Consider the following 15,088-nt stretch of genomic DNA (forward strand, 5'->3'; position numbering starts at 1 on the left):
TGGTATGCAATCCTTGATATTACAAATTACTTTTGATTTTTTTTTTTGTACTATCTCACATAATTATTAAGCTACTCAAAACCTTAAATAATATATTTTCTTATTAAAACAAACTTTTAGAAATTTTCCTTTTTCTGTAAGTAAATAACGTATGAGCTTTAGATGAATAACGTATATTTTCACATTTATAAAATTGTCACAAGACAATTTAATTAATATTTATTTTGGGTGGATTAGAGCAACTTTTCAGATTATATTTTTTATTAATATTCACTATCATACGTAGCTATCAAAATACGTTTAATATTTAAATAATATATTATTCAAAATTAAGTAGATTTGTTTAGCTTTATAATTTGATTTTGATTAAACTTTGGAGAATTTGATACAAGTAATGATATTGTTTAGATCAAAATAATTAATTTGTGGAATATTTTTAATTCTATTAATTATATCTACAGTAAATTTAAGGATAAAACATATATAAATGGGCAAATTCCATTTCACCCTTATACTCTAACCTCGAATCACTTTACCCCTCATATTCTTAATTGCATCGATTTACACCCCCCCCCCCCCCCCCATAATTTGCCTAAGGCAACCTTCTCCATCAATTTTCAGGATTTTAACATTGAGGCTGTTTGGGCAAGGTCTGAAAATTTTAGAAACGCCCACTTACCCTGAATTAAATAGTTTGCATCGTTTTTCCACTCCTTCTTCCATCAAATTCCCAAATCACTTTCCCTAGAAAAAACCAGCAGCTTTCTTCGTGATTTTTGGTTGTTTTCTTCCACAACAAAGGTATGGCTGGAAATAGTTCACCACAGTCATAAAGTATGGGCTCAAGTAACATGAGAAGAAGATGCATAAGCGGGAACTCATCCACTAATTTTAATGAAAATAGAATCAATTGCTATGATAAGTTTTTTAAGGTTCAATATGCTTTCACAAATAATATGCACGTCCTGCAATTATCGAGAGAGTTACTGTGATTTTTTCAAATGGGTCGATCATCCTTTGTGTGAACGAGCTCGAGGTTGTGGTTGTTATCAACAAAAGGATGTTAGAGCTTAAGAAAAAACGAAGAGCTTCAACAAATGGTTGAACACTTTTCACATGCAAATGAGGAACTGAAGGAAAAAAGTTTAGAATTGAGACTAAAAACAAAAGAACTTGAACAAAGAATTCACCATTCTTGTAATTTCCAGACCTTGACTAACGGCTTCAATGTCAAAACCGTGAAAATTGATGTAGATGGTTACATTGGGACAGTTGTAAAAGTGCACGGGATAAATCGATGAAATTGAGACTACGAGGGGATAAAGTGATTCGAGGTCAGAGGACGAAGTGAAAAAGTGAAATTTGCCCTCAATAAATTTATATATTAAATTAAAAGATGATATTTAAAAGTAAATCTCTTATTGTTTAAGGTAGATGAAAGCGGGGGCGTAACTAATTAAGGCACCAAAAGCGGGAGTCGCCCCTCCAGAAAAAGAAAAGATTGATTTTTCTTTTAAGTAGTGAATATGAATATTTTGTTATGCACTCAGCTACATCAAGATCAAGCACAATCAATATGATCGGAAATCTACAATAACATAAGGCTACATTACAAATGAGTCCATCATGGGATACTTATTCATAAGAGGTTCAGATAAAAAAAATCTTTTACAAAAAAGTTCAAATATTATCCAGAAGTGTGTAAAAGACTAAAATACCCATCACATTTTAATATGCTCCAATTTCATCGTTTAATTCAATTTAATCTCAATTGACACCAAATTTCACAAATTACTCAATTTTGACCAGAAACTCAATTTTGAGTACAATTTCATCCGTCACCGCTATTGACCGCCGGTCTCCTGTTGGGAATTGGGCACGTGTACGCAGCGGAATTTTTTTTTTTTTTTTTTTTGTGAAATAAACAATTTAATTCACATAATCACATGCTCGATTCGTATTAAAACAATTAATTGCGTACTTTTTCGCCTCTAGCGATAATTAAAAACAATCATGCGTATTAATTTATTCGACAATAAATCACATAGCATGCTCGCAGTAAATCATGAATTTCATATAAACACGAAACATATATTAATTCACAAAAACGTACTGCGAATACAAACACATATAATTTAATCTAATTAAATTAGCACCCAAAGAATATCGGATTCGAAAATTTAGCTCTTGAGGCGTGAGGCAAGCACTCGGATCGAAGCAAAACTGGCACGGAAACCAATCCGTGCAGTCGGGAGCGGCGGTGGTGAAGCGACTGCGGCGGATGCGACGTCTGCTCGGCGGTTGCTTCTCGATGATTGACTCCTTGATCTTCTTCCTCTCGGATTTCACCTCGTATACCGAAATCAACTAACTACGTGGCACTAGACACGTAAAATTCAGAAAAATGGAAGAATAAAATAAGAGAAAAATACTACCGATAGTATTTTAGGCGCGTGGGCCAACACCGGCGACGATCGGCCCATAAATACATAATTTATAGGTCTCTTAATGGGAAATGCCGATATCCTCATTGGTGGCGTAATCCTTTGACTAGGAACACGTTTAACAGTTATAATACTAAAGTAAATATCTCACAATCCTAAAAGATCAATTACTAGTACTTGTAATAACTGTAAGGACTATATCTATGTTTGAGACAAAGGGATAGAATGTCAAGGTGTTTTTATCATTAATACGAAAAATAATTATTTATTACAAGAATAAATGGAAAGACCACAACCACAAGTTGGCTTGTTGGTCACCTACTCTAACATCTCCGTCGTTGACTTTTTTTTTCTTTTCTTTTTTTCTCTTGCTTTTTCCACGGTCTCCGGCGTTGACTTTTTCGATTTTCTCTTATTTTTCTTCTTTCTGTCGCGGCTGACCGGCTGTTAACGCCGGTCTCCGGCGGCGTAGACTTTTTTTTTTTCTTCAACAATTTTTTGCCTGTTTAAAAAGTAATATTGTTGTGGTTGACTGTCATATTAACTATATTACTGTTTAACACAATAATATTAACTATACTACAATTTAACACAGTAATATTGATATATTACTCTCAACCACAGTAATATTAGCACAACAAAAATCATTATTATGTGTAATAGAGTAATATTAATATGTTGACTGTTCAACAAAGGCATGTATCATAAAAAGCCAAAAGAATTAATATTGATGTGGTTGACAGTAATATTACTGTAATGATAGTAATATTACTCTCAACCACAATAATATTACTGTGTTTATAGTAATATTGCAATAATAGACAGTAATAACATTACGTTAATCGGCCAACAAATCAAGTAAAGCAAAAAGGCTAAAAAATAATATTGATCTGGTGGACAGTAATATTATTGTGTTTACAACAATTTTACCATCAACGAAAATAACATAATTACGTTGACTTGTCAACAAATCAAACAAAATCAAAAAAATCCAAAAAATAATAATATTGTTGTGGTTCACAGTAATTGTACTGACATTAACAGTACGAAAGAGATATAACACTTGAACTAGAATAATAAAAATGGTTAGTCATAAACTTATTCATAAAAATCCATTAACATAATACTAATTCATATCACTAATTTATTAAATATTTATTTTAAATATAGCTTAATTTTAACAAAATAAATTATTAATAAATATATAAATAATTAACAAAAATCATAAACCACGTGCAATGCACGCGTCACTTATTGGTATAGTTAAGCATGTACATAAGAGACAAATCAATATTATCTAAAAATAATATCATTATTATCATATATTAATTATTCATTTAAAGCACATAATTCATTTAATCACATAAATAAAATTACTAAATCATTCAATCAAATCGAGTTAATCACATTTAATCAAATATTATAGATCACATAAACAGTTAGGATGCAATAAATATTTACTAGTCAATTCATGAAATGAAAATTATCAATTTACTCAATATAATTTCATGTAAAATGCTTATTAAATTGCGGGGCGTTACACGGTTCATGTTCGATTTTAGCCAAAAATCGAACCGAATCGAGCCGTGCACACCCCTATTAATAAGCATGCTAAAGAGTAATTAACTAAATTTGCAAGATCTAAATCTAAACAAGATCTACCATCCTCGTGTTTCATTTTTTGTTGTTTTCTCTTCTCTCTCAGCTCAAAGAATACACTGAAGCTCAGCTCTAATTTTTAGAATGTGCTCGTCGAAATTTGGACTATCCTCAATAAAGTATCAAATAGGCAAACAATATTGCACAGAGTGCCACATCATGTGCGAGAAAACAAGATGCATATCAGATCCCATGGTTCTTTCCATCAGCCCATATCACCACGGCCAGTCGTCAGGGTTCCAAGAGACCGAGCAACTCAAGGAGAAGATCGTTAATCTGACGTTGAACTCAAATGACAAAGATTTGTTCCGTCGCAAAATCCTCGAGCGGATTGATGAGGTCAGATACTTCTACGGTGGAATTTCGACACATGAGTTCGATGATGCATTGGCTCAAATGATGCTTCGTGACGCTTGTTGCGTCTTGCACATTATCAAGTTCGATGTAAAAGAGGTCGACTTATTAGTTCTTCGGCTGGGACGCACAACAGTTGTGTCCATGCTTCGTGATTTCTTAATGTTGGAGAATCAGATCCCGTTTTGGATAATCAAGCTCCTAATCAACTTAACAGTTGAGGATGGGGACGAACTGCTATGCACATTCTTGAGTGATAGAAATTTTGCGGACTATAGAATCACAGAAGTTCCATGGAAAGAAGGGGAAGAACCTTTGCATCTTATTTAAGCCCATCGCATTACTCTTGTCAAAGTGGAGATCCGTGCTAATAGTAGATCACAAAATATCGGCCGGCAAAATAACTATAGTCGAAGAGTTGTTTTTAAAATTCAAAGTAGCCCACGCCATTCAGTGACTGAACTTAAAGCAAAGGGCATCCACTTTAGCCCGAGCTCTAATTGCTTGAAAGACATCAGGTTTAATTCTAACTTCTTATATGGGGAGCTTTGTCTTCCTATTCTACATGTCCCTAGCAATTCAAAAGTGTTCTTCTCCAACACTATAGCCTTCGAAATGTCCTCAGAATCCAATACCGACTATGCCGTGGCATCGTATATTACTTTCATGAAAACATTAATTGAGAATACAGAGGATGTTAACGAGTTAAAAAAGAAGGGCATATTGTTCAGTACTTTGGCGAACGATAATGAACGGGATCAAATGTTCAAAGAGATTGACGGTCTAGATGATTATGGGTCGACAGCTCTTCTCGACGTGCAAATGAAAATTAACGAACATTGTTCTATCAAGGCTAACATGTGGATGACATAACTAAGTTACAAATACTTATTTAGAATGTGCTCGTCGAAATATGGACTATCCTCAATAAACTGCTCCTAAGCTCTGTGGAAGTAATCTCGTAAATGAAGGGGTTTTCTTCCCCTACCAAAGATATATTCCACCCTAGAACAGGATTGTTAGAGTCCGATGTTGCACATGAGATTTCAAAATTGTCAATATTATTTTTAAAAGAATAAATTTCCTACAATTGTCAATATTGTTTTTCAAAATTTTGGATCTTCGTTTATATTTGATATAAAAGAAATAAAAATAAGAAGAAAGAAAAGACTAACTCGACCAAGTGGGTGTTTTTTCGCGTTGGTCCATGTATAATGGGGCTGATAAGCTCCCATAACAACCTATGTATCCATATATCTCGCCACGGACCGTTGATTGATGTTGGCCGAACCAATAATCACATACTCATCATCTACTATCATTCATTTGGAATGCATATATAACATAGATCGTCTAATTGATCCTGAAGTCGAATCTTGCAATTTTATAATGGTGCTTAAATATATATTATTGAAAATTTAAATTCCTGAACTTGAAAACAGATAAAAATGTTTGAACCAAAAAAAAATAAAAAATTGGAGACATGTATATTAGTTCCATGGTATAAACATGTTTGATGATCTCTCGTTCAATCAATGGTAACACCTTTGATTTTTCAATAAAACAAATTATATCGATAAACGTATCAGTATGTAAAATAAGGGATTTGTGTTTGTGTAAGTGTTTCGTGTCACTTCAGTTCAAACGGAACATACAAAATACTTATGCAAACATAATACATTAAATTGAAGAACAATTACATTATTTACATTTATGCTAGACGTTTCTTCTTTATGGCTTTCCTCTCGATTATCAAGACAGTAGAAATTCAGATAGTCGGTTGGATGTGAATTCTTGAGATTGATAGATTTGAGCTCTTGAGTAATAATATTATACATCATTTGCATTGTTTGACTTTGCAACAGTGAACAATTACATAAAATAATGTACACGTAGAACATTGACAATAAAAGATTCAACATAATGCAAAAAAGTAACGAATCAATTAGTTCTCCAAACATGTTTTATATTTAAAATATTGATGAGCAGACACTTGATGCACTTCTTTCTCTAAACTGAAATACCTGTCAATAAAGAAATTTTTGTACAGTGGGAATAAGGTTTACCCTCCGGCCACATGTGGATGATAATATAAACAACGAATTTCTCAGTTGCCCTTATTTTGCTGGCAATCTTTAAAGCTAGTTCTATTGGGATTAAATTATTAGCACCTGACAATAACAGTTGTGGTACATTTATGTAACATTGATGCAATAGAAAGAGCTCAAAAAGTTGTTAGTTAAAAGAAAGTTATTAGGCAAAAAAGTTAACAAATATTTTCGTCGAGTTCATATTACAGCGCCAAAGTTAGGTTCAAATGGAAATTTAGGCCAAATACTATTGAAATGTCTTGCTAATAACATATATTAGCAACTTACCTCAAGTCTACTATTGTTGTTAAAAGAGAGCAATCTAATTGTTTCTTCGTGTGATTATCTAAAACATACATGTTAATGGAATTCAAATCGATTAATATTATATAACACAAGGGTGTATTATTTGTATAATCAGCTGAAGATAAATATATTTAGAGGCACTCTATCTGCTTTGTATAAGATGTGTGAAAGATGATCGAATATGAAGCGTGATCAGATCTTATTGCATTGATATACATCATTTGAATGCTCCTATCCGTTGCCCATTTTTTCCAAACAAAATTTCTACAATCAATAAAATATTTATAAATTTATTTGTAGAAGACTACAGAGAAGTTAAACAATTCTAGCAATTGATAAATTTGAAAACTTGGTTCCTTTGCCATGACATATTTTGGGAACTCTTCCTCCGATTTTGAATCCACAGATCGAAAAATCTGTTCAAATCAATGTAACACACAAGATCAAGTTTAAATCACCTAGTTTTGAATAGAGAATTTTTATACAGTAGTAAGACGTGCATCACCTGAATATGCCATTTTTTTAGTATCATCTTCCTTAGAGATCCACAATAATTGGTGGTTATTCGAAATAGTGCCGCAAGGACTAGCTATTTGTGGAATGTGTTCGACAACAACTAAATTATAATCATGCCGACCTAGTATTTATTTGCAAAGTTTTGTAAACTCAGAGCATTCAGTCACTTTTTTCCACCGTTGCTCAAAGTTCTTGAGCACATCGTAAGTAGCCGAGCCTTCAATTTGACCATGTAAATCATGACACGATTATCTTGGTCCCTATTATTTGTCTTTAATTTGGCATCATAAGCAGCCGAACCTTCGTGTCTCCATTGTTTATGTGTGTGTGTGTGTGTGTGTGTGTGTCTATATATATATATATGGTTAGTTTTCGTCGTTCAAGAGGCCTTCAATTGTCCCAACCGAATTCAAGTGCAAATCGCGTACAAATCTCGTGCATGTTATGTGATTATACGTGCAAATTCATTCTTATTTTTCTAAGCGAACATTTTCAGCAAGTAATGATGATTCAAAATAAAAGGAATGTGACATTCTTTAATATTAATTCAGTGATATTTTGTAGAGAGATATTTGAAATATTAAGTATGATAATGTGATGTGATGTGATGTGCAAAAATATGTTTGAATATAGTACTAGATATCATTACTCTTAATTTCTTTAAATATAGGGGGATTCAATTCATATTATTTTAAGACATGAGTCACTTTAAATATTTACATCCGAACATCTTATTATCCGATACTACTTGGTCGATTAGCTTTACTCGTCGTTGTATATTTTGCAGTCCCCACCCTATATATATATATATATATATATATATATATATATATATATATATATATATATATATATATATGTGTGTGTGTGTGTGTGTGTGTGTGTGTGTGTGTGTGTGTTTGTGTGTGTGTGTGCGTGTGTGTGAAGTTGTAGTACTTAGAAATATTTCAGCCAAAATAAAAAGTACAAATTTACTATCTCCTTATGATGTGTATAATCCTTGGATGACTATTTATGCAGTTGTTTAGCTTATTTTAATATTTTACTAACTTGAGCATAATTTCTTTGTAGGTTATAATGGCAAATCATTTTTTATAATTAAAATCCATTATGGAGGCATATTTACAGAGTTTGAATATGTTGCGGGTTTGGCTTACATTGAGAGATGTTTAACCTGTTTGATGTGTATTTTGAGATAACTGGTTTAACTAAAGAAACTAGATATTCGGTAACTTAGATTGAGAGAGATGCTTACGCTGATGTGATGCCCTATTTTGAGGTATTTGGTTTAACTAATGAAATTAGACATTCAGTTACTAATGTGGTTTGGTTAGGATTGTCATTTGAAATTGGGCTCATGATGACACCTAGAGTTCAACATTATAGAGAAATTAAGAAGAAAAATAAGCAAAAAATACAACCGAATGAAATAATGAGCCACATATAAGCTTTAAATCCTTACACAATATATATAATCAACATAGGGGTAAAAATGTCAAAAAAAAGGACAAGGCTATTATAACTGTTGTTGACAAGAAAGTCAACATGTGAAGTCAACATATTCAAACATGAAATCAAATCAATTAAATCGTTAGGTAGATAATACTTTGATCACGAACTTCTTGGCAGATCATCCGAGTTTGTAAGATATTCGTACGCACATCAATACGGAGTGAAATTTGTCTTCGAAGCCTGCAATAGGCTTCTTGGATCCCAAACAAACACATAATTACACATACATCCATGTCTATATATACTTAGTGGGTAGTATCCATGTCTAATATAAATAAGTAGGTGTAGTATCTAACTCCCCCAAATTGTTAAGACAAAAGTTATGGTATGGCTTGAAAATTGATATTGGAACAGAAAATTATAATCTCATTTCATTAAATAATATTCTCATCACACAGTTTGAACATTACATTTTTAAGCAATTGGAAAGCCCTTCAATAACAACTTTAATTTGATACAATATTACATTTTACCAATACAAAAGGTAGATCAGTTACCCGAACATAATTGATTATATCTAAATTTCCAACAGTTCGAAATGAGTACTTCAACAATTTTATTATAAACAAGCCCCACTATATATATAAGGTACGTTACAACTATATTTCTCTTGCACTACATTTAACGACAACAATATATCGTCTCTTAAACAAATTATTTATATATAATGTCCTTGCATAATTTATTTAGACAATATATATATATATATATATATATATATATATATATATATATATATATATATATATATATATATATATATATATATATATTGTTGATTTATATGCCTATAGAAATCAATTAACCTAAGTTGTAACAGTTAAGTTGTGGAAACAGTATTCAGTTACAACTATAATTCTTGTGTTAACACAGTTATAAACTACTTAAAGCAAATAAATGAACACAAGGAATTAATGTGGTTCAGACACAAATGTGCCCTACATCCACGTGGACCTGCAAACACGATTTCACTAGTTCAGATTTACAGTGTACATTAATAGGACTTATTAAAAACACTAAAGACTCCCTCTTTATGTAATATGCCGTTCTTGTACACAACTCGAACTCCGTGTCTCTCTCTAGCAGCTCCACTCCGCGTGCCTTGAACTTTCTTCAAGCATGAACTCCCTTCAGAAAACGCGGCTGATCTCCCTTGAGATCTATACAGCAAATCTGTATATGTTGGCACAGTGCAACGATGGCACAGTCCTGCTCCGCAGAACGCCTTGGCAAAACTTCGATGCTATGAAGTGGTTTTTCTCCCAAATAATGCCCACGGTTCTTGTATGTCTTGGAGGCTTATATAGCCACGAAAATAAGCCCAAAGACCTAACTTGAACCCCAAGAAATCTATTTAACTAGGTAATAGAATCCTAGTTGATTTCTACATCTATTCTAGATAAGTACAAAAGATACCTAAGTAGAATAAAATACATGGAAATAAATCTAAGTCCTAATAGAAGTATTATAAGAATAGGACTCTTATAAATTCCAAAATAAATATGGAAGACAAATCTTTGCCAATCTTTTAATTCCAAAACTTGGCGGATTTCCTCGATCTTCAATAGCCGGAAATATGGCGCCAGCAATCTCTCCCTTTGGCATAGATTGGTCAGAATCCATATTTAACAAGAACTCCCCCTGCATATGAGATTTTCTCTCTTTGCAAAAATGATTAACTCCCCCTGCATCACATACTGTTAGTACAATAGAAGTTTCAACACATAGATGTTGTAACAGAAAAATATCCTGCAACACAAAGTTATCCAAAACAAGCCCAAGGCATAACGTAAAGATAACCAAGGTGATATCCAAAAGGCAGGAAATAAATCATAACTATAACAGTCCTAAATAAGACATAAATTTAAGCAGTTCAAAAAGGACAACAAAAAGGTTTTACTAAGGAAACTTCCCTTAGTAATCATAGTCGGAGAGCTGATCATTATCATGAGAACTGCTGGACGCTTTGCCTTGCGGTTGTGGACTGCTGCTTCATCATTGAAGTTTATCCCTTGTGTATGGCAGTTTTTGCTGGTGCATCTGGAGTTGTTGCTACTCCCCCTTTCTGACCAGACTGTGCCAAAGTCTTAAGCAGCTGTTCCTGAATAGACGCAAATCCCTGAGCAAGCTGAGCCTGGATAGACTCCATGGATAGTGATAGGACGGCCAGGAGGATCCAACAGAGTGGCATCACGAGTGGGCAGGCCTTGTTTGATCAAGAGCTGATAGATCAGAGAAGGAAACAGTAGATGCTCATGCTCGGTTCGGGAATTGGCTAACACACCAATTTGATTGAAAATCAAATCACCAATATTGATTTTATGGTCATGAGTGATGCACCATAAAAATTCAGCTTGGGTGGGATTGAGAGTGACATTGTGGTTAGTGGGAAACCAGTTCGAAATGCCTATCTTGAACAGGACCGAATACAGCTGAGCCAGCTTAAAGACATGAAAAGCAGATTTCGGACCAGGCCACTTTTTTCAACACTTTGGCAGTGAGAATAGAGGCCAGAGTATCTTTAGAAACAGAAGTTTGGAAGTAACCCCGTTTGGACACTTATAAACGTCATTGATCAAGGCAAGAGTTATAGATGTAATGCTCACGAGAAGTTTCGTAAAATTCTCATTGATACAACCAATTTCAGGAGCAACCATATGTCATGGGTCCAGATTCATTAAGTGAACTCTTCTTCGCCTTGAGAGCAACCTCTAAGAAATGTGGTGACAAGGTATGTTAGATCAACGAGGGAAAAGGTAGGAATCACTCCAACTTTTTCTGCGAGAGTTAGCAAGAGCTCCATTTTGAGCAAAGATGTACTCCCCAATGTTGATAAAAACAGCATGAGTGACGCTTCAGAGAAACCCAGCATATAGTGATCACAACAGCTATGGTGTCATTGACACAAATGGCTTATCAGTGATTTGATTCTTACACCAGTAAAAAACTTTATTCAATTCAGGAGCCACATTGAAAAATTTCCCTTCGCAAGTAACCGCGAGACCCAACAATGGAGAATCAACAGAAAGTTAGAACTCTGGTGAAGATTCTGATGACTCAGATCTAGTTGGATGTACGGCAGTAAAGGTAGCATAGGTCTGCTCAGAAAGAGATTGGTGGCCACTCGAAGCATATGACTCATCCTCAAGACCATAATTGCTCTCAAACTTCCTTTGAGGCCGGGGAAGCTGCGCATGGGCGCTGAAAGTAGCTTCTTCAATTGCAACATGGTCTTCACCACCAACATCTTCTGGCTTAAACATGGAAGGATCACTTTCAACCAGAATATTGTCCAGCGGATCAGAGACAACACCTTATTTGGAGCTTGGGGCTGGTGACTGCACATGTGTATGGGCTCCGGTATTGTTGCCACGAGAGAGATGGGAACTACAGAGACCACTGTTGTCGTCACAGACCTTGACGTTTTTCCAGACTTCTTGTCGGATGGCGATGCACGGTTGTTTGTGCTTCCTCATTTCAGACTCCTCGACTGATTTGTCTCTTTCCATAGTAAATCTGTGGAGCACAGAGAAGAGAAGAGACGAGTAGCTTTTGAAAAACATAGAGAGATATTGGAGAGAGAGGTCGAGTATAAGAAATATTGAGAAATCATAGAAGCCCAAAAGATAGGATGATAACAGATCCCACAAACATCATGATAAAACAGAAGTATATTCCCAAACGCTTCTTCAGAGATTCGAACATATCACGTATCAAGACAGTCATGTGTCAACAGTCAGCCAGAGGCCACAATAAACTCAGAAATCCTAGAAGGGGCAGATATTTAAAGCACAGGGATCGAGAAAAGAGGCAGAAAAAGAGAGGACTCTTCAAATACCGGATATTTTCAAATCAGAAGAAGATCCCACAAAATCCGTGACCAATAACAAACAAGATATTCTCCACACGAAACATCAAAAAATAGAGAAGGCAGATGACATCGCCATAGCCACGTGGCGAGAGACAACTAGGAGCCAAAAATTTCACAAAGCCCATAAAAAAATCAAATTTTTTTTTTTTTTAAAAAATCACATCTTTTAAGGAAAAGAAAATCAAGAAGATCACAAGATTAAAAGTTGAGGGCTTGGTTTTCATGAATTAATTTTATAATCTTAAAGAGAATCACAATAGAAGGCCACCGAGCAAGCTCTTGGATGCACGATATAACTATAACCCCATGACCATACTCAAGAAACAATAATTTAGGTAATATTATTAGGGTTATGAATGCGTATGCAATTAGCACAGCAATTCGATCGTGTACTTCAAGGAGAATTTCCTAATATATGCTTGAATATCATCCCAACTTTTCCCTCTCCTTTTTTTTTTTTTTTTTTTGGACTATTTTTCTTCTCCTCCTCCCTTTTTTTTTTTTGAATTCGAACTATTTTTCTTCTCCTCCCCCTTTTTTTGTTGATATGATGTTCAAGCAAACATTAGGAGGGCAACCTCCTTAAGAATCCACATAGCTTTTAAATAGAAGTCAGGGATGCATATGCGGTAGCATAATTCTCCCAATAGAGGTATGATCTTTGAGATGAATGAGGTCATAGACATTGATCACTCCCGATAGAGGGGGCAGCACACTTCTATCATGGCTTACTGTGGAAACACAAATTAATTCACAAAAACTAACACACAACCATTAGTCAAAATGAAAACTCCCATCATTATTGTTCCCAAAAAAAATGATGTCACATGAGCAGGTGACACATATAATGTCCGAAAAAAAATCAAGTGCAATCCGGACACAAGTATTAATAGCACTATCATAGAAAATTCAGTTTTGCACATGGCAAATTCCAAGCGCTTTACGCAAGGAATCAAACCTAAGAAAATCAAGAGGCTTTGTGAAAATATCAGCTAGTTGATTGTCTGTGGACACATAATCTATAGTCACACGTTTCGGCTCAACTAATTGCTTGATGAAATGGTGTCGAAAATCTATGTGTTTGGTTCGAGAATGCTGGACAGGGTTTTTTGAGATATTTATAGCCCTTTCATTATCATAGAAGATATGCAAGAGTTTTTCATGAAAGCCATAGTCATTTAACATATGTTGCATCCAAAGAAGTTGAGTGCAACAACTACCTGCAGCTATGTACGCAACATTAGATAAGGAAATGGAATTTTGTTTCTTACTGTACCAAGATACCAAATTGTTACCCATGTAGACACAACCTCCTGTGATGCTTCTTCTGTCATCCACATCTCCAGTCCAGTCAGCATCACTGTTCCCTGCAAGACAATTGTTAGTATCTTTTGAATACCATTTTCTCAATTCGGGTGTTCTACTAACATATAGGATAATGCGCTTTACAGCACTCAAATGACTCTCTTTAGGGCTTGCTTGGTACCTAGCACAAATACCTACGCTGAAACAAATATCATATCTACTAGCAGAAAGATAAACCAAATTTCCTATCAAGCTCCTGTATAGTGTGGAATCAACGTCTGTGCCGTCACAATCTCGTCATAACTTCTCAATTGAGGTCATTGGTGTTGTTAAAGGCTTTGCCTTTTTCAACCCAAATTTACTTACCACGTTCTTGGCATATTTGCTCTGTGAGATAAATATATCATCATCTAGTTACTTTACCTTGTCATTGCTCAGAACCAGTTCCCACATGTCATTTCGAGAAAACTGCTCAAGTTCATCAAGCTTGGCTAACACCCAAAATTCATCAAGAATTGCTTCTTTGATGTTTTTTGGTTCAACAGTGGAAGCGAGATAGACATACCTGACCATTTCCTGGTAGTCAACCTTGGGCTTATTGCAAGTTTTCATACCTTTTTTACCAGTGGTAACATCTTCAGTTGTGACATAAGATGTCGGCACTGATACTTCTGTGATGTTGTCTTCTGGTATTTCTGTTCCAATACTCTCAATTTGTTTCCCAATTAGAAATTCGCCACATAAATCTGGTGTATTGGAATTTAGTTGGGGAACACCTTTCACACAACCTGCATTGATATTTCGTGTTAGATCCTGAAAATTCAAATTCCCCAATCGATGACAACACATATCTGTGATATCAGAGGTGGCGAGGGGACACTGTTCAACTTGGTCAGTTTGATCAATTTTATAACAATTATCAGAGGATCTATAACCAGATAGAACACACCTGTGGTTTCGATCAAACACTTCGCACTTACGCTTGGTGAACAACACTGAGTCGTATAGATCACATAGCTAACTTACGATGA

General features: G+C 34.6%; 1 protein-coding gene across 1 annotated transcript; it reads left to right on the forward strand.

Annotated features, from left to right (window-relative positions):
• Window positions 1–4,295: 4,295 nt before the first annotated feature.
• Window positions 4,296–5,330, forward strand: LOC148770722 (UPF0481 protein At3g47200-like). The gene is made up of 2 exons (XM_088818023.1): window positions 4,296–4,710; window positions 4,813–5,330. The coding sequence occupies exons 1-2, from the start codon at window positions 4,296–4,298 to the stop codon at window positions 5,328–5,330; spliced, it is 933 nt and encodes a 310-aa protein (XP_088674149.1).
• The last annotated feature ends 9,758 nt before the right edge of the window (window positions 5,331–15,088 follow it).

Source organism: Erythranthe guttata, chromosome 5, assembly GCF_056151865.1.
Source record: "Erythranthe guttata isolate IM_541 chromosome 5, IM_541, whole genome shotgun sequence".
NCBI lineage: Eukaryota > Viridiplantae > Streptophyta > Magnoliopsida > Lamiales > Phrymaceae > Erythranthe > Erythranthe guttata.

Bases quoted from the DNA above. Each gene is read 5' to 3' on its own strand.
- LOC148770722 (XM_088818023.1), top strand. From the start codon at position 4,296: ATGGTTCTTTCCATCAGCCCATATCACCACGGCCAGTCGTCAGGGTTC. The intron at 4,711-4,812 runs GTGATAGAAATT...CTCTTGTCAAAG, and splicing joins ACTGCTATGCACATTCTTGA to TGGAGATCCGTGCTAATAGT.